The following is a 23,432-nucleotide window of genomic DNA, read 5'->3' as shown; positions in this document are numbered from 1 at the left end:
TGGACAATGAGATGCGGGATGTTACCTGACAACAGAGCCGTAAACCGGGGTCCCGGCTGCAGGCAGGACAGGACGGGACGATGGGTATGGGGTGATACTTGATGTCACATGTGACTGTGCAGAGCAGATGCACACACAGATGCGTACAGAGACACAGAGTCAGGATATATGATGCACAGAAACACATGACAAACGAACTTTATCTTTTCAACCCAAGACCTGATGTTATGTGCGATCGTTTATGGTTTGCAATCCGGATTGAGTTCAGCTTTTTGCACCATTTCATATTCAGGATACAACAGGTGTTTCCCAAGCAGCCCTCAGTAATCGCACAATGTGCATGAGTTGAATATTTAATGAAGCGTTTGAGTGCTCCTGGTCAACTTGTTCTTGTTACTCATAAGGACAGGCTGTTAACGACAGGGTTTTATAGATAAATAGAAGTTATACTGAGACTTTTATTGTACTCTTCACGTGGTTCACTGCTAAATTAAAACATCACAGGTCACACTAGACTTGAATGTTACTGAGTCTACACCCAGATTTCTATTTTAACTTTTTTATGGCTATTTAAGAACAAAGATGGTAGATTTGAAAATATCTGCCTTAGGAAATGGATGCGAATCACCTAAATGAGCCATTAGCTTTGATTTCTGTGACGCCAGACTGTACGCTTCCTGTTTTTGATGAAGAAATTAATCATAGATTTTAAAGGTGTAAATCACTGCCCAGTTGGACCATGTTTAAAAACAGCAGGAAGCAGCAGCAGAGACATTTTACTGAGGTATGGGTTGAAAAATAGTAAATCTCCTATTCCAGAGTGCTGCCTGCAGTATTTTAAATGTCTCATGTTCAGAGTTCTGCTGATCTTTGGGATAATAAGATCATGACAGTTTGGATCAACATCAGCTATGCTCAAATACTGGAAAATACAACTTCAAAGACTGATCAATTATATAAGACCAAATCAAGTACACATTCAGACATTTATACTTATAAATGTGTGAATTTCAGTGCTATCAGACGTCCCACAGCCACAGCAGTACCTGCCATGGGTCAAAGCACCAGGTTTCCTTTAATATGAAAACTTTGTTGTTGGAGATGGTCTCTTTCCCTTTGAGAAGATTCTGCGGATATACAAACTATGGTGAAATAATGTCACCGATCAGCACACTTTTAAACTGCACACGCGTTCTTCAGATTGAAGATCTGAAGAAATCGAATTGAACTGAATTGTATTTCCCATCAGCACGACTGCTGCCTGCTTGGTGCTCATCTGCTCTCTGTCATCGCTTTGTTTCCTTTGTTTTTACTGAAGAATTTTACTGCTATGGAAATCCTCCATCACCTTCCAGTGCCAAAGACATTGTGGATTCGTGATTACCTTTATGTCATTTTGACCCGGTGGTCGTAAAAAGCTACTTGCAGCACCTTTAACACACACTCGTATGAATGACATGAGTGAACATGTACAGATGATGGGCTGAATGGATGAAGCCAGATCTCTGAAAGCTGCAACTTTGTGCCACAACAAATCTTCCACTCTCCCCTCCTCTGTCCTTGTACCTTGGCGGCAATGGATGCGGCGGTGATGTGGGAGGAGGAGCTGTCCTCAGTGGACGCCACACCACTGTCCTTCTTCTCCTCATCCTCCTCCTCGCACTGCACGCCCTTGTCCTCTGTCTGCCGGCGGGGCGAACTGTTGGGCGGCGGCGAGAGAGGAGGCGGTGGTGATGGCAGATCCTCCAGCTCGTCCGCTGCCTCCTTTACCTTCACCACTGCGTCCCGCAGAAGGTCGATGGCATGCGGCAGCGCCGGCAGGATGAACTGGAAGCATTCCTGGAAGGGTACAAGAGGAGAAGAGCGCAAGGAGGGAGAGTGACAGGGATTTGGCTGTCAGTTGTTTGCTTGATGCTTTTGAATAGCGACCAGCGTGAACAAGATAAAAGGAGTAAATAAACAGTGAGGTGTGCTGTTACTCGCATATGTTAAATTCAGCACACTGTAAACTGAGTGTCACATTAATAGATCATGCCCTTTGAGGCGCTGGAGGGCTTTTCATGTGAAACATCCATGCAAAAAAGAAAATGGAAAAGTAGAACTGGAAATATAAACAAATGTATTTCGGTTCAAACAAAAAAAAAAGAGCAGCAGATTGTTGACTGTGGAATTAGTGTTGTGGATAAGCAGATAATCCTGAATTTATGGAGGCAACAAGTTAAAATGGAAGAATTGAAATAAAATGGTTAAGATCTTACAAAAATATTACTATACTTTAAAACAGGAAAAGATACAAAAATACCGACTATGTACCAATTTCTATGTGACACACAGAGTGTGTGAGTCTGTTTGCAGCTGTAGAATTAAAAACATATTCACTCCTGGACCTGAGCAGGTCACAGCGCCTCCCTCTGGCCACATTTAGACTAGTTTGTGCTCTTTCCCTCCTCCCTCCATCTCTGCTTTCCCTCTCTGGCGTCTCTGTGTGTCAGTGTGCCTGTGGGCTCCTCGGCTATGCTAAACGCTCCATTCTCCTCACTCCCAAGACAAGAGCTAATCTGTGAAATTATTTATCTTCCTGTGTATTTTAAGCATTGAGAGGATACATTATTAATCGCCCCCACACTTTACAGTAGCGACGCTGCCTGCGAACGGGCTCCCGGAGCAACCTTTCTAACATTCGGTTTTATGTGTGCATATCACAGGCTGGATTAAATATGACGATATTACTCTTGATCTGACTGAATTTAAATCCCGTGGATCCACACGCTGGGGCGCACGCATGACGAGAATAGCATCCTCCACCATTGTGCGTGGAGCAGATGGAGGCCTCAGACGGGGAGATGAAAGAGATTGAAGGCGTTAATCTCAGTAGCTGACCACCAGCCTGTCAGCCCTGCTGTGTAGTTGCAAGCTAACCTTTCCACCCCACACCACAGCCTTCACTCACACACATCCCAAACTCTTCAGTACACAGCAGACTGTTTATGCCTCTTGCTGGAATGCTTGAAGCCCACATATGAGCATTTGGAGAGGAGGGTCGGGTGTGTTGGGCCGTAGTGGGAAGGGAAGAGCTTGGAGACATTTCCCCATTTCCCGCTTGGTGTTTTCACTGTGTGTCATGAAAATATTTTAGGTACATCAGGAGTGTTTTTTTTTCCTTTGTTTTATTCTCTGTTTTGTCCTGGAGGAGAGCAACTGTCAAAAACACTAAAGAGCAGAATCCCTGGATGTACTGCTAGTGGATGAGAAATACAAGCAAGAGAGAGAAAGATGGGAAGGAGGAAGAGGGGAAGGCATTGCTTTTCTGAGCGGGAGGTTTGCAGGAGATGACGAGAGAGGATGACAGACAGACACGGGGGAGGGGAGGGGGGAGGACTGAGACAGACAGAGAGGAGGAGATCTCGAGAGATTAAGAGAGACGGAGCTGGAGAGAGAAAGAGAGAGAGAGAGATTCAGTGAGAGATAAAAAGAAACCACAACAAACAGACAGACATAAAAAGTGAAGAGGAAGGAAAGAGAAGCTGGAGAGAAACAGAAACAGGGACAGTGGAGAATAAGAGATGGCCAACATTTACATTTTAGACAGTAAGAATCTGAAACACTTCTCCAGTACAACAGGGGGGCATGCAAGAAACCAGAAATAACAAGTTGAAGAGTTCAGTTTTTCCACACTTTACTTTTTTGTTGTAATTTTACATCTTCAGTCAGTCAAACTCGACACATGAACTACCTCAGTTCAAAATCTGAATCCTGTTGTTGCAGATGTGACAGGGTTTACTACTTGTCTACACAGATCTAAAATTATTATTCTGCTTTGCTACTGTGGAGGTGTTTTCCTGCGCCTCAAAAGTAAACGCTCCTGGTGTTGGTGTCCTGTCCAGTGGCTGGAAAACACTGACTTAAATGATCCCTGTAACAACATAAACTTGTTTTTAGGTTTTCATTCGCTTCAGAAGAGCATTTAGAGTAAGCAGAGATGAAAACGATGCAACGATGAAAAACGACATTAGCACAGGAAGAAACATCACTGTGCAAGATTGCGGGCAGAAACATCATTACAATATGCAAATGTAACTGAAACAAAAAAAGAAAACAGGAACGTGACTGTGATGGGCACAAACATCATCGAAACAGCCGTGTAGAGCGGCTGCAGTATTTGCCCTCTCTGGCTGAAGTGAAAGTGAGCAAGTTTTATAGACTGCAGTGCTGATACTGTGTTTTATTTAGCCTACACTGTAAGTTAATATGCAACAGTAAATTACAGTTTGATCAATACAGTATGGGGTTCTAAACATTTGCTGTAGAAAAAATTTTTGGCAATGAAGCCAAAATTGAAAACAGGTTAAAGGTGTTTTACGTTACATTATATTTAGTCGATGCTTTTATCCAAAGCCACTTACAAAGAGAGAAGTCAAACCAAGTGGCGGCAACCCAAAAACTGCAAAAGCCATGACAGTACAGCAAGTGCTGCATTTAGAAACAACTCCAGATTAAATGTGTTTAATGGGTCAAGATGCAGTCAGAACAGGTGAGGTCTCAGTCACGTCCCTGTCGTCATCAGGTCCGTCTCTGACTGTTGTGAAGGTGGCTCACGGAGACTGAAAGACGCAGGCATTTAACGAGCAGGGAAGGTCTAACGGAAAACACTGCTGAGTTACATTATGGGGAGTGTAGGATCCAGTGCCGTCAGAGCTCAGCCCACAATGAAAAGTTCAAGTTCCTCTCCTGCTGCTGCTTCCATTAGACAATTCATTTTCAGTCCACTTTTTTATTTTTCTCTTGGCACGCTTTCATGTGAAAGCAATCTCTAAATCTGCAAGGATTCAATGCTCTCTCCTGAAATGTATTCCTAAAAAATGTTTAGGCGGTCGAGGAAGACAGAGACTTTTCATTCCAAAACATGTGACTCAAAACTGAAATCGCATCACAATATGGACAAAATGCAAAACACTAGGACATATATCCAGTACTAAACATCCACAGAGCTGTGACTCAAATGTTTCTGCATCTTCAAGATTCTTTCAGCATATGCAGGTATGCTGTACACTGTATTTCATCCGCAGTGTAAATGAGGCCAAAGATGCACAGCCGACACTCTGACATGAGGGGCTTCCTCTGGCTGGCTCATTTGGACTTCCCCGTTTTCTTTATGACAGGACATCATCGTAACAACAAAAAAAAAGCCTGCAATGGGCGGCTTGTGCCGTTAAGTTTAACTGGGGGATGATGAGGGAGACACTAATATGGCAGCAGATGGGGGGGGGGGGCGTAATTGATTAAAAGAAGTACTAAAATCGATCAGGAGAAGCGAGCGCGTAACGAGACAGAGACAGATGTGCAGGTCAGCACAGCAGAGAGGGAGACAGATGGAGGGGGAGAGGGAGACGGCAGCGGGTGGACACACACACACACACACACACACACTGTAAACACAAACCCACACATGCACAGATAGAAATACATCAAAACACATGAAACACACGCAGATCCATGCTGTACGTACAGACGTTATAAAACAATCATTCAAATGAATGCACACAGAGGCACACGCTCGGTCATACACACATTCAAATCCACACACACACACACACACACTGACGCACACACAGATATTGACTGAGTGTAGATACATTTACATATCGATGTAACAACGTGCAGGTAAGAGCCTAAAGCCAAGCTGACCTTCACATGAGGAGCCAAGCTATTAGCACAATGCTAAGCTGTCCATACAAACAGCTCACAGCACTGAGAAAAGAGCCACTGGTTTCTGAGCGTCCCTTAGGTTTTTGTTCAGTGTCCACAGGGTGTCCTGTCCTCAGACCACATTATCGTTTGCTTCTCGTTCACCCATTCACTCCTTGATGGCAGCAAGCAGCCATCCAAGTCCCCGGACAAACCATCAGGAGCAATTATGTGTTTACTGTCTCACTCAAGGACACTTTGACATTGAGACTGGAGTTGGGAATTTCCCCGTGAACCCCCACAAAAATCTGAGTATAAGTGCGTAACATGAGCTATCTGAAGATTTTTTTTTTCAACAAGCGCAGCAGCTGATACACCAACATCCACTCTGAGCTTCCTGTTTTCCCTCTCTGGTCAGATGAAACTGTTTGCAGGTGGAAAAAAGTGATGCTGTTAGCTGCTGCCCGCAGTGTTTCCTACCTGGGAGCCTTTCTTGCTTCCTGGTAAGTTGATGATGAGCGTCTTCCCTCGGATACCACATACGGGTCTGTAACACACAAACAACAGGCCAAAGAATCACATAACATATCACATAAGTGATGTACGACTCTCCTTCCACCTTAAAGCATCCATTCATTGTTTCACAACGCGCTGCACTTCATCACCGGAGATTAATTGAACTCACTCAACATTTTGTTCTTCGCTGAAAAGGTGGGATGTCCGTCTTTAACAGAAGAAAGCCGCCCTCTATGTTATTGATCCACTGGAACAGCCGCCTAACTGCCTCTTGTTACGTCTAAATACACTAATTATGACGTCGGGTCATTTTAAGTTTAGCAAGTGGCAAAAATCTTCATCTGAAAGAGCTAAAACGGAAGATTAAGCAAGGTAATGATTAAATAAAGCAGGCACGGTTTTGGCTGTGTCTCATGTGAGAGTGTGTGACTAACCTGGAGAGCATGCCTAGCGGTGTGACATTGAGGGATCCCATCAGCATCGCGAGCGACATCCCCGGAGCCTCACGCTCTATCACCTCCTTAGTGGCCTGGAGAGACATTAAGAACAGGGTCATTAGTGCGATCACAGTCTAACGAAGCATGTGTCCATCTTAAGTATTTATGAAACGATTTACACAAGTGCTGCAGAGTTTACTGCCGCAGATTAGTTTCGGGCAGCCATTTGATCTAAAAATACTCTGAGGAAGGGGTTTATATAATGCTTAGAAAAGCTACTGTAATGACATGAACACAGAAAAATCCATCCTTCCCAAAGTAACAGGGCCTTAAATCTGCCAACCTGTGGTGCCATTTAGTCTTACGTTTGTTGACAGACCCTGGTTTTACTTGCGAAATTGCAATGAAATAAAAGTTATCCTACGTTTTGGATGAAGGGAACTGCAGGGCAGGTTATTCCCACGCTACCTCTGACGCAGTCACTCAGAGGATTTTTACTACAAAAACACAGAGCAGATGGGAGCAGATGACACCGTTAAACAGGCTGTCTGTGATTTCAGAGAGCTGCATTTAAACTTTCTTTTGAGGTCTCTCCATTACGCCGCTAGAATTAAACGAGAGCAATTTGGAGATTAAGACGAAATAAAGGCGTTGAAGCTTAACTTTTTCTAAACTATCACAAAGTTGACTAAAGTTGTGACACTAAAATATCAACATAATAAAAAGAAAAGCAGGACATTCAATTTAGTCCAGCAGCATATAATAAAGAAAACAGGGTTATAAGAGTAACATTCTTAAATTTTGTTTCTTTCTTTTGTACAGAAAGGACCTTTAAGAACCACCAACAGCAGCAACATTACAGGAACATGTAACACTAAAGGATACTGCCTCATTAAAAAAAAAAAAAACCTTGTTGAAGCGCTAGATAAAGAAGTGAAGCTTTAACAGTCAGGAAATGCTGATAATCATTCCACACTTTTACAACAACCTCCTCACTGCATGTCTTCACTCAAAACATCTGGTCTGCCCTTCCAGTATTGATTTACAATCTCTCTCGCACGATCCACATCTCAACTGTCTGAAGGCTGAAAAATCCTTATCCGACCTGCCTCCTCCTGCCTCCTCCTGCCTCCTCCTGCCTCCTCCTGCCTCCTCCTGCCCATCTACAGTACGTCCCACATGAAGCAATCAGGATTGATTCAATGCAGAAACGTGTCTTTTTTTTTCCTGTGTCAGTCTGCAATTAAACAGTTTGTGTTTGTGTGGTTATGTTGACTATGAGTTTTCATGGGTATTTTCAGTCAGTCAGATGGGATTTTATTTCATTAAAACCAGTAGGGATACATGTGTTTTCCAGAGGTGGTGGTTTTAGAAATTTGGCCATCCATGCACATATTCGACGGGGCTGCGGTAGATGCGTCTCGCTCTTGACAGATAAGATAGCAGAGGAGATAGTGTCTTCTCCACCAGCCGTGTGTGTTGGGTGCCCTTGAGTTGAGTGACACTTCAAACGCACCATTAGCGAGGGAGAGGGGGGAGAAAAGACTTCAAAGAGAGAGGAGCCACTGATGAGCATCGTGGGCTTGGACCCAGGAGAGGAGGAGAGACAGAGGGAGGGGAGGAAAGGAGGCGGGGGGGTGCGTGTGGGAGGGACCGAGGAGGAAAAGGGAGGAAGTGAGGGGCCCATGAGGGAGGGGGGAGGCTGGATTTCTGCCTCATCATACATCATACATAGTAACTGATTGTAAGAAGAGAAGGATTTGTTTGTTTGATTCAACAGGCATTCAAAGGGAGGGAAATACTGCATGCAACCTCATGCAGGAAAAAACACTGAACGAGCTTTTGCCGTCATTGTGTGGAGGCTAACTGAAGGGTTGTTTACACAGATATTCAGGTACCGCCGGCAGGGTTCTGATCCATCGCATGCAAGGAAATTTATTTTCTCATTTCTCTGGTTTAATACTGGAGCAGATATTTCCTATCCGACCTCCATGCGTCTTGTGCCATTGGCTAATCACCACAAATGAACGTACTTGCATGAGGAAAGTAATCAATTACGAACACAACCTTTAGACGGCGACTAGCAGGAAGAGAAAGCCTAGCTTTCACCAGCTTTAATGTCTAACCAAAGCAAATATTGGCAGAGTAAAAACCTGTCTGAAAATCAATCTGACCTGACATGAAGAAGATTTTACACAGCAATGCAGACAGCAGTTATGGACGACGCCGATTCAGCTCCCACGTGTGATGCAGTCCACTGTAACATCTACTTAACAACAAAACATCGGCTGCAGTCATGCACACAAAACGGTACATGTGTACTGCACTGAAGTACAGTTATGAGGCACCTGTACTTCAGTATTCCCACTTTCTTCATACTTCTACTCCATGACAGCTCAGAGACAGCTATTGCACTATTTATATACTTCATATACTATGTTCCTAATGACATTCCTGATTAATGACACAAAATACAACCAGCAAATAAATTATATAATTAAATTAACAAGCTTTAATGAATTCACAAGATCCCCAGCAGTGACTAAAGTAAAACAAATTCCTCAAATTTTACAGCTGCAATGTTAAAGTGATATCATTTGAGTACACACAATGAGTACTTTTACTTTTGACAATCTGGCATCATTCTGTCTTGTTCTTTTACATGCAACACAGTATTTTTACGCCTTCGTTTTTGCAGCAATAAAACAGGACAACAAACAGGCTTCTGCAAAAGCTTAAGATGTTAATAAAAGGTAACTGGATTATTTTTGAGCTGGTTACATCCGTCCAAAAAGAGTGAAACTGGCAAAACCATCGCCGCTGAAAAGCAAAACGTATCCCTGCTGGTTTGTGTGTAAGGATATCCCAGATGATGAAGACAACCGGACAGAATCATTCAGAGCTAAACTTACGAATGCTGATCAAGAAAAGACACACCTCCATATTGATTTGTAAGGCTAAATCAATATTGATTGCTAATATAGATGCAGAGGACACGGGTCAGATAAGGATTATTTAGTCTCCAGACAGCTGAGATATGGTTTGTCGAATATGTTAATGGACGCCATGTAAAATACAGCAACACGTAGTACTTACTGTAATAGAAAAATAAGGAAGTTCATGTTAGAGCAACATTTATATTCCCTATACGAAGAGCTTGAAAGCTACTAAATGTAATCTGTTACTGATGTCCTGCTCTCAGCCGAAACAGAAGACGGTCAAACGTGCCTTGTACAACCGTCAAACACACAGAGACAGGCGGAGACATATCACTGTCTCCTGCATACAGGGTCGAATCAGATAGCAGGTTTTATCAGCCACTACAGTGTCTGCATGTCTTCCCTCTTCCAGGAAGGTTGCTGTCCACCATGATTGGTGAGAGCCAATGAGACTGCTGAGAACCACTGCTCATCCCCTGCCAACGTGTGTGTGTGTGTGTGCATGTGTGTGTGTGTGTGTGTGTGTGAAAGAGACAGAGGTTGACTGAGAGCATGTAAAAGAAGTACAGCAGTGTAAACAAGAACGGTTCTCATCTGAACGGTTCACACACCACTGTGCACTTTAACAGTGATGAGATGGGTAAAGATAAAAACAGAAGGCTGAATTTTGCATGTATGAATGGTGGTGTCCTGCCTTTGAAGTAAAGTAGCCTGACTATACACATGCAAGTATGTGTATGCAAACACACTGGCTCCAGAAAGTCTTCACGCACTTTAAAACTCTCATTTACTCTCTATGTCTGTCTCCAAGTTTTCTTAAATGAAACCAGCGATAGCCAAGACGGTGACCAACAATATCAAGAAAAACAAGCGTGTGTGACCACAGCAGCATTAAATCACTTTGTGAAGGTTGCAAAAAGAGCTTGTTTCACGTAACTGGAAGACAAAGTTGTATCCTACCTTATTCCCCCATCACTGAATATGACATCAGGATGGCATGTGAGGTGTCAAACTAAAGATAATGATGAGAATATAGCACACAACATGGGGTACAAATAATCCATCTTGGTTAAAATAGAGCAGCCTGTACATACTTAACGCTCTGTGACTGTAATCTGAAACATTTAATTAATCTGATTCCAATCAAGCAGTTAAGCTGCGCAAATTTTGAATCTTGCAGAGATAGTAAATGAAAGTAAAACTGACACCGCGTGGAACTATGGCTGCCTCTGCTGTAGTTTATCTATTATTAGTGGTAGAAACACTCAGCACTGCTATGCCGACACCTGCCACCCATTAGCACTGAATTGCTTGCTTTGCAATCCCATATTTCTTTTTTCAAAAAAAAAAAAAAGTGAGTCAATAAGGATCTAACTTCTGCCTCTTTATTTCCCATGTGACCGTGGAGCTAATTACACTGTGTGTTAATCAGTGCTGCAACACACACGTGTGCAATCAGCAAAAACAAGCTGAAGTTCGCTGAATAGAGCAGAGATGGGAGAAATCTACCTTTCAGCAGCCTTCCGTTCTGCACACTCGCAAAACACAGACGATGAAACGTGACTTTGGACGTTGTTCACTATCACTCTGTCGAGCCAGATACTGAAACGCGACACACATTGCTGTTCTGTAGGTCTCAAATTTCAGTCAGAGTTTTTAAAATTTCAAATAAACGAAACATAACGCTCATGGAGAGAGCGGCTGTAAACGCACCTCGGGTGTGACGTCTCTCGGGGCGAAGCCGGTGCCTCCGGTGGTTAGGATAAGGTTAAGTTCCTTTTCATCGCACCAGTCCACAAGAGTCTCCTGTTGGTTCACATACACACAAACACATGATCATTTAGAAACTTCAGCACAAACACTGTACATATGCAGACAAAAGCTGCAGACAAACGAACAGATTTAAAGATTACATACCTTGATTTCATCTATCTCATCTGGCACTATCTTGTAGGCCGAGATCATACCCCCCAACCTGATAGAGGAAGAAAGTCATTAGATTACAGGTACCGTCAGTAATATGTTCAATACCTATACAAGGTAAGATACTTCACTGATAACATAAAATTGTTTGTTTTGCCATCCTTTTACAGAGAGGTCAAAAAGGTCAGCTAGGGAGCCGTGGAAGGTGTCAGTATCAACCGGATCAGCAAGTTAAGTAGCACATCTGGGGATACTGTGATCTCACCGCAACCTTTCTCAGAGCAACAAACCAGAAAATAAACCACTGAAAAAGACCCAAATTCCAGACGAGCGCCACAAAGCTCATATATATATATATATATATATGTGTGTGTATTGTCAGCTTCTGGTCTCACAGCAAACAAGAACTTAAAAGTAATTCTATTTCTGTCATTTAAGAAAATGCAGGCCTGAAAAGAAGAACTGACGGAGGGAAAAGAGATCAGATGACAAGAAGACTTCGAAGATGAAGAGAGGCATTGAAATTTAAGAGCGAGTCAGGAGGAGAGAGAGAGAAAACGCCCTTGAACGTTGCCTCCTGGAAGGATTTTCCACAGGATGGCCCACTGAAGAGGGAGCTCTGACAAGGACAGAGCAGCCGCTGCTCCTGCGGCTGCTCAACAGCGATCCATAGTGACCTCGTGTGGCCAGACGGGGTACGACACCCCAAAAAAGAACAACCCCAGGCTCAAGGTGAAGGCTCTGCACAGACACCCCTTATGTAACCCTTTCCTTTTTTTTAAGAAGCGCTATTTTTGGGAGACTACTGCATCATGTTTCCCCTCCGCGTCAGCCACTTAAACGCCATGATACTCTCCCTCAGACAAATACCCATGAACTCTGTGAACATTAAAACATCCACTGTGGGTTTTTTTTTCCCCCCTGTCTTTTCAGATGGTTTTAATCCACAGGGAAACTCTCACTCTTCACATTCACCGAGCTACAAAGAATAAATTTCGCACCCTGGAAGCACCATCCACCAAAACCTTGGGCTTTGTTCAGTTTTTCAAACTGTGCAACGCGGCGGCAGAGAGACACGCCAAGCAAGACGACACCAAAATACTGCAGCAAGCATGCATGGAGATGAAGCATGAAACTCGGAGGGAAGCTGTCAGGAAGTCAGAAAGAATCATTTAAGAAGTACTTTTTCATGAAACACTGCACTCGCAACATCCACAAACTTGTGCACCCACACACTATATCTACACGCACACACACACACACACACACACTGCTGACAAGTGATTTGCTTCTCTTGATGTGTTTGGGGACGGTGGGGGTGGGGGGTGGAGGGGGCATCTCTGTATATGTCTGTGTGTGTATGACTGTGTTCATGCATGTGCATCCTCCCGTTTGTGTGTTTGTGTGTGTGTGTGTGTGTGTCAGTGTTACACCTCAGGAGAGTAAAGGAGCTGTCAGGACAAATCACCTCTCTCCCTCTCCTGGGGTTTTTATGCCTCTCTGTTTCAGCCAAAATGAAAATATGCTCAACACAAATAACTAGGGTTCCTTCCCACCGTTTCCTAGGCAACCCCTCCTGCCTGAAGCCTCTAGTTGCCGTGTTGTTCATTGTGAGAGAGTGTGTGAGAGTTTGCGCATGCCAGTGAATGTTTGCGTTTCTGTGTGTGTTTTTTGTAACTATCGGGGATGCCATTTCTGTGGGAAGCCAACAGTATGTTGTTGACTGGACATTTTTGAGTGGAGTACATGCACGTAGCTGCATGTTGCACAAAATAGGTATGATGTGATGTGTGTATTCATGTGTACATGTATGCCCATGTCAAAAAATGTGAGCACTCTTATGCAGTAAACAACACCTGCAGTATTTATATATATATAAAGGTGTACTTGTATATGGAGGTGCACAGCAAGCTTGTAGATGCACACTATATAGACAAAAGTATTGGGATGGAGCTGTTTTTCAGGGGTTGGGCTCAGCTTCCAGTGAAGGGAAATCTTAATGCTTCAGCATACCAAGACATTTTGGACAATGCTATGCTTCCAGCTTTGTGGCAACAGTTTGTTGAAGGCCCTTTTCTATTCCAGCATGACTCTGCCCCAGTGCACCAAGCAAAGCTCCATAAAGACATGGTTGGATGAGTTTGGTGTGGAAGAACTTGACTGGCCCACACAGAGTCCTGACCTCAACCCCATCCAACACCTTTGGGATGAACTGGAGCAGAGACTGTGAGCCAGACCTTTTGGTCCAACATCAGTGTCTGACCTCACAAATGCTCTACTGCATGAATGGGCAAAAGTTCCCACAGAAACAATATTCTGTAAAGCCTTTAGAAGAGTGGAAACTGTTATAGCTGAAAAGCTGACTATGTGTTTAGAATGCCATGTCATTGTAGATTTAATGGTCAGGTGTCCCAATACATTTGTCTATATAGTGTATGTGGATCTACTTAAATAAAGAAAGTGAACCTGCCACTCAAACACAAACGTATACACACACACATATATGTGCTCATACACACACACACACAAATACATAGAAGCACATGTGCAGTATCTGTATATGTGCATGTACTGTAAAATGCATGTGTACGTGCACGTGTTTGTGTAGATGTATGTATATATAGATTGGGTATGCATGCGTGTACAGATATGGATGCATATGAGTATCCGTATGAGTCTGTGCCTAAATGTGCTTCTTTGCTGTGAACTGAGGGAAGCCCATCGGAAGGAAAAGACACCTGCAATGTTTTAATCTCCAACACCAACACCCATCTCCGTCACTTTCTACTGCAGGGGGTTATGACATATAAAGCTCTTCTTCAAACTGCAGGCCGGAGGTATTCAGCCTGGAATAAAGGCTTTTTGCTTGAGGTGTGGACAAATCCTGATGTGGGCAGAGGAAACAGTGGAAGGGAGAAGAGTGGGGCAGGCAGGCATTGAGATGTGAGAGGGCTGTGTATGTGTGTGTGTGTGTGTGTGTGTGTGTGTGTGCGTGGGGCAGTAGTTTTTTTTGGCCTGAAAGCCTGGATGCCTCGGCCAAATCTTTCTATGAATAAAAGACGAGCACAGAGAGGACGATAAAGAGAGAGAAAGAGACCGGATGAGAGAGAAAGAGGAAGGGAGAGAGAGACAGAGAGAGTGAAAAGAGCAAGAAAAGGGAGTGTTAGACTGTCGGGGGCACACTTAACTCGAGAGAGGGAAAAGCACGTGTGTGTATGCATGTGAACCAGCTGCAAATCTCGGTGGTTGTGGGACACTTCCAAGATAAGACCCATCTGCCAGGGTGATTTCATTAATAATACAAGCTCTTTGTACAAGGCACTCAATCTCACTCCCTCTTTCTTTCTGTTGCTTTCCTGCTCTCACTCTGTCCAGGGAGGAGAGGAGAGGAGAGCAGAGCCTCGGCCATCTCCACACCCCCAGTGGTAGCGTGGAGCTGAGCCCATTACAGCCGAGTTGTTGGTTCGTCCATATGCAGGAAAGCTCTCAAGGGGTCACCTCTCAACATGTTAGCTGATAGAGGGAAGGATGGAGGAGAAGGAGGAGGAGGAGGAAGAAGAGGAGGAGGAGGAGGAGGAGGAGTGGACTAGCCCACCTCTTCAAACCCCTACCGTGATGAGAGCTCTGAGTGCTCAGCAAGGGGTTCCACTCTCATGATTCCACTCACAGCCACTAAACAACATGCACAACGCCTAAGAAGCACACACACACACACACTAAAATATTCTGCAGACCACTCCACACCACAAGCGTTCTATCTATTTACAGAATAAATGTCACGCTGGTTAAGATCTGCCATTCCTGACAGTTCCGTCTCCCGTTTCATTTTCTGTGACTAAACCATCCCGGCCTCACCACATATCAAACAGACTTCATGTGTTTAAACAACGCGGTGATCTATGGCCAAATGAGCACCGCTCACATGCTTTGTTTGTGTATGCATTGTTTTGTCAATTTTCACAGTCATATAACTCAGTCACATATCACAAATATGCTTGTTTTGACCTGCAGGAAGTACGAAAAAGGTGGAGTTTAACACAAAAAGATGCCATCCTTGATTGATCTTGTAGTTTTGTTTGACGCAGGTATGACCTGAATGAAGCCAAAACGCTCCGCAGAGCAGAAGGACTGCAGAGTTTGGTGACGATTCTCTTTTCGTGTGTTCGTCACTACGTGAGTGACAGCTTTTGATTTGATCCATCGTTAATATTAAAATATTGATTACAGCAGCTTTATCAACGTGATTGTAATCACGTACTGAACTGCATTTGGATGGTGACGCTATTGCTTTGCATTAATCACTGTATGAGTATTATCATAATAACATAATAGTTATTATGATGCTTCTCCAGCAGGCTTGTGTATGTGTGTGTGTGTGTGTCCTTGTCCTCTGACTGTCTCCTGAATGTGAAATTGGGCCTACTGTCACACATCTGATTGACTTCTGGCTATTCTTAGCCGTGACAATTTGTAAAATTGACAAAGGTTGTTGCAACACAAGTCGCCGGAGGGCACAAAAGCAGAGTCGGCTCAACACATAAACATAAACACCGTCAGACACAAACACACACACACACACACACACACACCTGTGACAAGTAAAAGAATACGAATCTAAAGAAGGGCACTTGCTCACACTGGAAAGGTAAAGATGCATGCAAAAACCTAATTCACACACATAGGATACCCACATCCACACACACACACACACACACATCCTGTCCCTGTCTCATCTGTGTGTCCTTGAGTCTGGGTATCATTTGTTTAACCTCCCTCTGTTTCTCTTTTTTGGCCACATATCGTTTTTCTCTCCACCTGACACACCTCTGGATGCTCCTGAATGCCAAACTGTGCAGACTGATTGATTGTATGTGCCAACGTCTGTGTGTGTGCCTGCGATTACAGTTTATATTATGTGTCCTGCCGCCCCGTTTCTGTCTATGCATCTCTGTCACAGCAGCAGTGGCACATTGAGGGCGCGGCGTTCCGGCTGGTCAACCTGATGGAGCCGCTGACTCGTGGTGTGGCGTGGATTAACATGGCACGGAGGATCTCAGGGCCTGGAGAAGTCAGCCAGAGCTACTGTCGGCTACCGTCACCGCGACACAGCAGAGCGGACAGGGATGCTAACACTGACTGTGTGACTGTTCATTCTACATGTTTAAATACAACCTGTTCAATGTGAGATCAACCCTCCCAGCTAAGTGGTACACAACGCCTTCATGCAAAGTGCCTTTCTGGAGGACTGAGTGGACCACAGGGCTCCTGACTCTGTATTCACGCTGAGCAACAACATCCACTATCCACAAATCCATTTATTTCCCAGAAAGGAGCTAGTAAGTCTTGCATCAGCAAGCTTGCCCACCAAAACTGGCCACAGCTGAACCTTTTATGAGCTGTCAACAGCTAATCACATTTCTTCATGAAGCAGCTGATTGCATTTTATTCCATGAACATTTTCTGCATCGGGAAAGTGCACAATTTAAAATAAGTTGATTGAAGCCACCGGAAACATCGGCAGTTCCTAACTTTTATAATGGTGACATTAAAGTGGAATCCAAAGCCCTTTAGGAGGCCGTTCATGTAGAACTTTTCCCTGACTTTTATCCAGATATTTAATTATATAACTCCACCTCTTTTTATTTCAGTTTATTACTCCTAAACCCAAACAAGGGTAGAGATTAGGATTTGTCATCACAATGTCAGAGTGATAAAACTAAGACTGTTTTATACTAAAAACACCCCAAATAAAATACCTCACTAAGTTTTTTTGTTGCACTCTTACAAACAAAAGCACAGTTTTCTTTACAGAGCACAGCCCTCCTAAAAATGACATTTAAATACTACTGAGACGCAACGTTCTTGTCTCTGTCAGTACTGGAACAAGACCAAATATGTCTGAAATGCTGAAACATGAACATTAAACCTGTTAATGGTGCTTTAATTGCCATGAACCAATACTGTAAGGAAAAAAATGAAATACATTGTCAATTATTTTCTTCTGAAGTGTTTAACCGGAATTATTTGCAAGTACCTGCATTAAAAATAGTATTTGACATTGCACCGTAGTATGCAGTACAAATACAGAGTGGAGAAATGTAGACACCAGCAAAACTATACTATATGTGTAAAAAAAAAAAGTGTTAGTGTTATTCAGTGTTACAGTGTTATTCACAAGCTTAAAAAACTTACTTGATGTCAGTGCTGGCCAGATTTTGCTGGACACCCTCAGAAGGAGACTTTTCAGACTTTTCAAACACGATATTTTGTGGAGAAATGAGAATTTTCTTTTTGGGGTCAACATTTGAACTTGTTGTGTTAGCAGCTTCCCAATGTTTCCTGGAATTGGTGTCGTAATAACTCTAAGTTCACTTATATAGACAATAATAATTAGTAGTAATAGTAATTACTTGGATTTTAAGAGCACTTTAAGAACACATAATAGTAACAGGGTGGTTGTGCACCATCCACAGGCAGTCAAACAACATCGTAATATCAACTCAGTTCATCAGTGCTGCACACAAGTTTAAACAAACACAGTTTAAGCAACGTTAGCTCGAGAAAGAAACTGAATGAGAGCCACAGCCCTGCCAGCCAGACACAGTAATCTAAACAGATTCTTTTAAAAAATTATTTAATATTTAACACACACGCATAAATGGCATGTGTGCACCAACCCATACACAACTAATGATTTTTCCCCTTAATGTGCATACTGTACAAATAAGCATGCATCTAATCACACGCTGGTGCTCCGTCTAGCATGACGCACATGACATGGCACAAGCCTCATCCTCTCTGTGTCACACAGACTCGACACGTACATTACACATCAGCCTCTAAGTAAACATACCGTAAAGGATATGACAAGCATGGATCAGTCCAGGGTCCCACAGCTGGGGGGGGGGGGGGGGGGGGGGGGGGGTGACAGACACTCCAGTGATATTGACTGGTGTAATACTGTGACAAAGGGGCAGGGTGGCTCCAGCAAATCAATGGCTGTGTGGAGAATGACTGGGATGTCTGGAGAAGCATGTCTGAGGCTGCATGTTGGGGTGGCAGTTCGTAGCGGTTTGAGTCACAGGCTGAGGCAGCATTTGAAAAGACAAAGATGTGTGGAATATGTGCAATGACAGAAAAAGACTGCTATTGATCAGTGACGTCAAATCTGAGATAAACATAGCCTTGTTTGTTTATTTGAAATATTCAGGATACAGCATGTTCTCCCTGTGCCTGCGTGGGTTTTCTCCGGGTTCTCCGGCTTCCTCCCACAGTCCCAAAAACACGCACATTAGGTTAACTGGCTACTCTACATTGACCCTAGGTGTGAGTGTGTGAGTGTGTGGTTGTCTGTCTTTGTGTGTCGGCCCTGCGATTGACTGGCGACCAGTCCAGGGTGAACCCCGCCTCTCGCCCGTAGTCAGCTGGGATAGGCTCCAGCCCCCCCACGACCCTGACGGATAAGCGGTATAGAAAATGGATGGATGGATATTCAGTATACATTAGAGGGCCAAAAATACGTGGACACTGGTGGAGCTGTTTTCACTGGGACACTTGATGTAAAATTTTACAAAAACAGCGTAGTTCCAACTTTGTGGCAACAGTTTGGAGATATTTTTTCTTTCCTGTCTTAAGATGACAACGCTCCAATGTGCAAAGTGAGTTCTGTAAAGCAGAGACTCTCCCAATTGGGTGAGGAAAAACCTGGCTGACTGACTGGCTGGCTGGCTGGTCGACTTGCTCAGAGCTCTGACCTACACAGCACTGAATCCTACTTTTGGGACAACATAGAATAGTGAACCAGGCCTTACATCAGTAACAAACTTAACTAACGCTCTCGTGGCTGAACGGGCGCAAATCCCCGCAGCCAAAATATTTGAGTGCAGGTGGTCACAACAGCCAGTTAGCGCCTGTGTTTTTGCAATGAGACGTTTAGCAATCCCATGAAGTTCTGATGTAATAGTGGATGCTTGCTTTTACAAACCAAAGATTTTGGTTTGTTTGGATATACACTTAGTTCAAAGCACACCCAAGGCACACAAGTTCAGTCATGATTGTTTTCCCATGTGCGTTTAATGCCCTTCTGTTACTGATCACATCCCTGTTTATGGGAACAATTGTTGATTTCGCCTCCTTTTACTTCTTTGAGCAAATAATGACTTCTTGCAGCTACCACACGTCATCCTTAAACAGAAGAGTGCTGCGGCTCTTTTGTTGTTGCCATGCATGCTGGGAATTTCTCTCCATAGGGCGACACAGAGCCCCGACATGTTGTGTTGAAGAGATATTTTTAGTTTCTTAGTTACACTCGCACAAAAAGAGGATGGCTTCCACACGCACACACACACTCATGCAGAGAGCCTGTGCATCGTTCATAATGTGGTGGATTTAAGGTTAGTTAGAGGACTTGTGTATATATGAATAAAGGAAGGCGTTGCTTGACGTTTTAGTCCGTTTTTTCTGTACTTGAATTCGTCATAAAAAGGCAAATACTCACAGCGAGGGATCATGGACGAGATCTTTGAGGTTGAGGCCACTGCGGTCCTCTGCAAGGTTTCGAAAACAGCTGTCACTCACTGGACGGGAAGAGACAGGAGAAAATTAAATTAGCCACAAAATGATAAGCAATCTCAAATTAAATGCATGAGGGCCTTCAGCACAAATTGCACGAGTTACACCAGTGGCACTATCCAATCAGTAAATGATTCTTTCCTATAAATGTGAGTCAATCCAAAGAAAAGGTATTAGTATATGCAAAAAGAGAGAGAGAAAGTAACATTTTATCTCTCTAAAATTCCTTTATTCTACCTCACTCACTAACAGTCATTACTATTGTTCTAATTGTCTGAACTGTGTCATTGATAGCAACATGTTATTAAAAGTGGGAGCTTGAAGTGATCTTCAGATGAAGAAAATGAGAAAATACATCAATACTGTCTTTCTTTGAACAGATGAAGAAAATTGGATGAACAACATCCAAGACACTCCAATCAAAGGTCCCACTTGTTGCAGTCCTACTTGACAGGTGTGTCTGTATATAAATTATTATGTCTGGTGTAAGCGTTACATTGTCTTCTGCATCAATTTCTTCCGAATAATGTTGCAAATTAAATAAGGTGTGTGTAAATGTGTGTAAAGCAAACGCTGACGTCCCGCCCGCCGCTTCCACCCTGCATGCTTTTGGACGACACTGAGCTCATGTGAAGCCACACCTTCTCCTTACGAGAGCACGGCGGCCCCACGACCGCAGAGCAGGTGCGAGCCAAATGAGTCATCACGGCGATCACAGACGAATAGAGTGACGGATAGAGTGAGACAAGGAGAAAGGCGAACAGGAAAATGAAAAAACAACTAAACAAAGCGAGGATAAAGAGAGAGAGAGACGAGGAGGATGAGGAGAAGGACAAGGTGTTTTGTGATCTGATGGGGGCCAAACGTGAATGGACACGCTTGTGTCTTAAAATAGACACAAACCGAATCCCCACACGAGGGTTTGGGTGACAGCGGTGGTGTAGTGAATTTAATCCAAATAAACTCAATGCGCTAGTGGTAGACAAGACTGGAAATGTCATGATGTTACTCCAAAGAAGTGCCATGATCCATGAACGAGAGGAGGGGCGGAGGAAGGGTAGGCTGAGCGGATGGGTGAAGCAAGAATGGTGTAAAATATGGAAGTGGGATGGCAAGGCAGGGGTGGGGGTGTGAAGGAAACGATTGCAACAGAGCTGGCAGGATGTTGGTGGGGAAAACGGGGAATTGAGGTGGAGAAGAGGGGATGAAAAGGATGTAGGATGGGGGGGTTGTAAAGAAAAGGGGGAGGTGGGTGATGGCGAGAGAGGCAGTGCGGATGGGGCAGTGCTGTGGAGACAGAGGTAAACAGAGGGTGCAGGACGTAGCTCTGGGCTCTGACAAATAAATGGGAGACTGCTGACATTTGCACACTGAGCCAGCTCAGAAAGAGAGAAAGAGAGGGACAAACAAGAGAGACAGAAAGACTGTGTGTGTGTGTGTGTGTGGTGTGTGTGTGTGTGTGTGGGGGGGGGGGGGTTAGCGAGAGAGAAAAAGGTTGACGGGGGAGAGAAAAGCCGAGCGAGCACATGGAATACACACCACTCTGGCTTTGGAGGGGCACTGCTGCATAAGTGCATGTGTGTTTGCGTGTATATGTGTGTGAAGAGGGAACTTCCTTCAAGACTGCAGTATTCCTTACATGAAAACACACACACACACGCACACACACACACACACACACACCCCTCCTCAGTCTTTCTCTCCCAGCTACCCCTTGATCTAAAAATAGCCGTTCCACTCTCCTACAAGAGGCAGCAACCATTCTGAACCAATCAACATGCTCTGTCAAAGGCATCTGTACCCACCACCCCTGTGTGTGTGTGTGCGTGTGTGTACGCGCATCCGTGTTAGTGTGCATGTGTGCAACAAGGGGAACTCCTAACTGAAGGTAATAAAACTGCCCTTCCCTGCAGCATCAGTTTGTAGCAATGGTGGGAATGCGATCCCTTCGACAAAACAAAGGAGTGCAAAAGAATCGGAAAACAAGAGGGAGAAATGGAGTGGGTGGGGGGGCAAAGATGGAGCGAAGGAGGGTGGGTGAAAGAGAGGGAGGAGAGGGAGATCTGGCTGCAGTTGAAACGGGCGTCAAAGGAATATTAATGTGATCCTGTGCAAGAGCTGAAGACAGGGGAAGGGAAGGGGGAAGAAGGAAGGAGGATGGAGAAAGATGAGTGAGAGGAACGGGGAAAAGGTGCGTAAGATTTCATGAAACTGCTCCCGCCCACCTCTGAGCTCCGCCCACAGACCTTTCACCAGGTAAAGCTTTGTTTCTGGTGTCCGTTCTGAACCCCGTCGTGCAGAACAAACCAGGGATTTAATCACTGCAAGAGATGTCTCCACTTAGCTTTGCTTCCATCCGTCCTAATCCTTGAGCAGCCGCTGCAGTAATGGGTCATAGCGAGTGGTGATGCAGTGACCCAGTCCCACCCACAAGGGCGCTGCTCCCCATGGCACATACATCACACAGCGAGCTAAAGGTCAGTGCTTCTACACGGCTGGACAACCACTCGAAGAGAGACGGATAAGGCCGGACAGACAGCTGTCTGAGCCGAGACTGCTTCATACGCGCATGTGTCTGCGGTCAAACATTTAAAGACACGTAAAAGCTCACATCTCCTCAGTGTAATTTTAATTCAATCCAGTGTGTTTAATTTTCTGACATTCCTGACATTGATAGCACTCTCTTGTTTCAGTATGCCTTATTTTGTATGTGTTGGATATTAATGAGATGTGGTTGAAAGCTCCAGAAGAAGCTAGTGAGTGGATCTGGAGTTAAGTGTTCTTGGTCAAACTAGTGTTTCCAAGGTCAAGAATAAACACTCTCAGAATATTAACAATTTCTATTGCTTAATTATTGATAAGCATTAAAATAATCATTGCAAAAGCAGGGTAGAAACAGTTATTTTATGTTATATTTTATATTATCAATATGGGCATCTGCGTAATCTTAATAATCTGTCAATATTTTGTGTTGCCTATGCCTATGTTGACTCCTATCATCTCATATTTGCCTCCACCTGTGTGTGTGTGTGTGTGTGTGTGTGTGTGTGTGTGTGTGTGTGTGCTGTACGCTGGATGTCCCCGGGCTGCAGCAGTGGCAGGAGAGCAGGAGGCCTGAGCTTTAGAAACATTACGCAGGGCGTCACCATTCACACATGGGACTTTGACGTGTACGCATAAATACATACACTCAGACACACTCTTAAAGGATGAATCAATAACCAAAGAAGAGCGGGAGAGATCAGGACACAGGGGACGACATCAAGAGGCCAAAGAGAAGAGAACTGATCAGGGAGGAACAAATTGCCAATATCGAGTAAAAATGAGGGGAAAAACAGAGACGGAATAATCACTTAATAGG

The 23,432-nt window shown here is 44.1% G+C and overlaps 1 protein-coding gene across 8 annotated transcripts in view; it reads right to left on the bottom strand.

Moving 5' to 3' along the window:
* gphnb (gephyrin b) overlaps nucleotides 1-23,432 on the bottom strand; it is an 83,327-nt gene that overhangs the window by 37,969 nt on the left and 21,926 nt on the right. For all 8 annotated transcript variants that reach the window (XM_046373703.1, XM_046373704.1, XM_046373706.1 and 5 more), the window contains exons 2-7: nucleotides 19,998-20,076; nucleotides 11,495-11,552; nucleotides 11,291-11,383; nucleotides 6,636-6,730; nucleotides 6,166-6,232; nucleotides 1,567-1,839 (exon numbers count right to left, since the gene is read on the bottom strand). In XM_046373703.1, coding sequence (XP_046229659.1) covers nucleotides 1,567-1,839; nucleotides 6,166-6,232; nucleotides 6,636-6,730; nucleotides 11,291-11,383; nucleotides 11,495-11,552; nucleotides 19,998-20,076 — 665 coding nt within the window. The remainder of the gene's footprint in view (nucleotides 1-1,566; nucleotides 1,840-6,165; nucleotides 6,233-6,635; nucleotides 6,731-11,290; nucleotides 11,384-11,494; nucleotides 11,553-19,997; nucleotides 20,077-23,432) is intronic.

Source organism: Scatophagus argus, chromosome 19 (genome assembly GCF_020382885.2).
Source record: "Scatophagus argus isolate fScaArg1 chromosome 19, fScaArg1.pri, whole genome shotgun sequence".
NCBI classification, from domain to species: Eukaryota; Metazoa; Chordata; class Actinopteri; family Scatophagidae; genus Scatophagus; species Scatophagus argus.
Note: the sequence above shows the minus strand (reverse complement) of the source record. Positions and strands in the feature narration are given on the sequence as shown.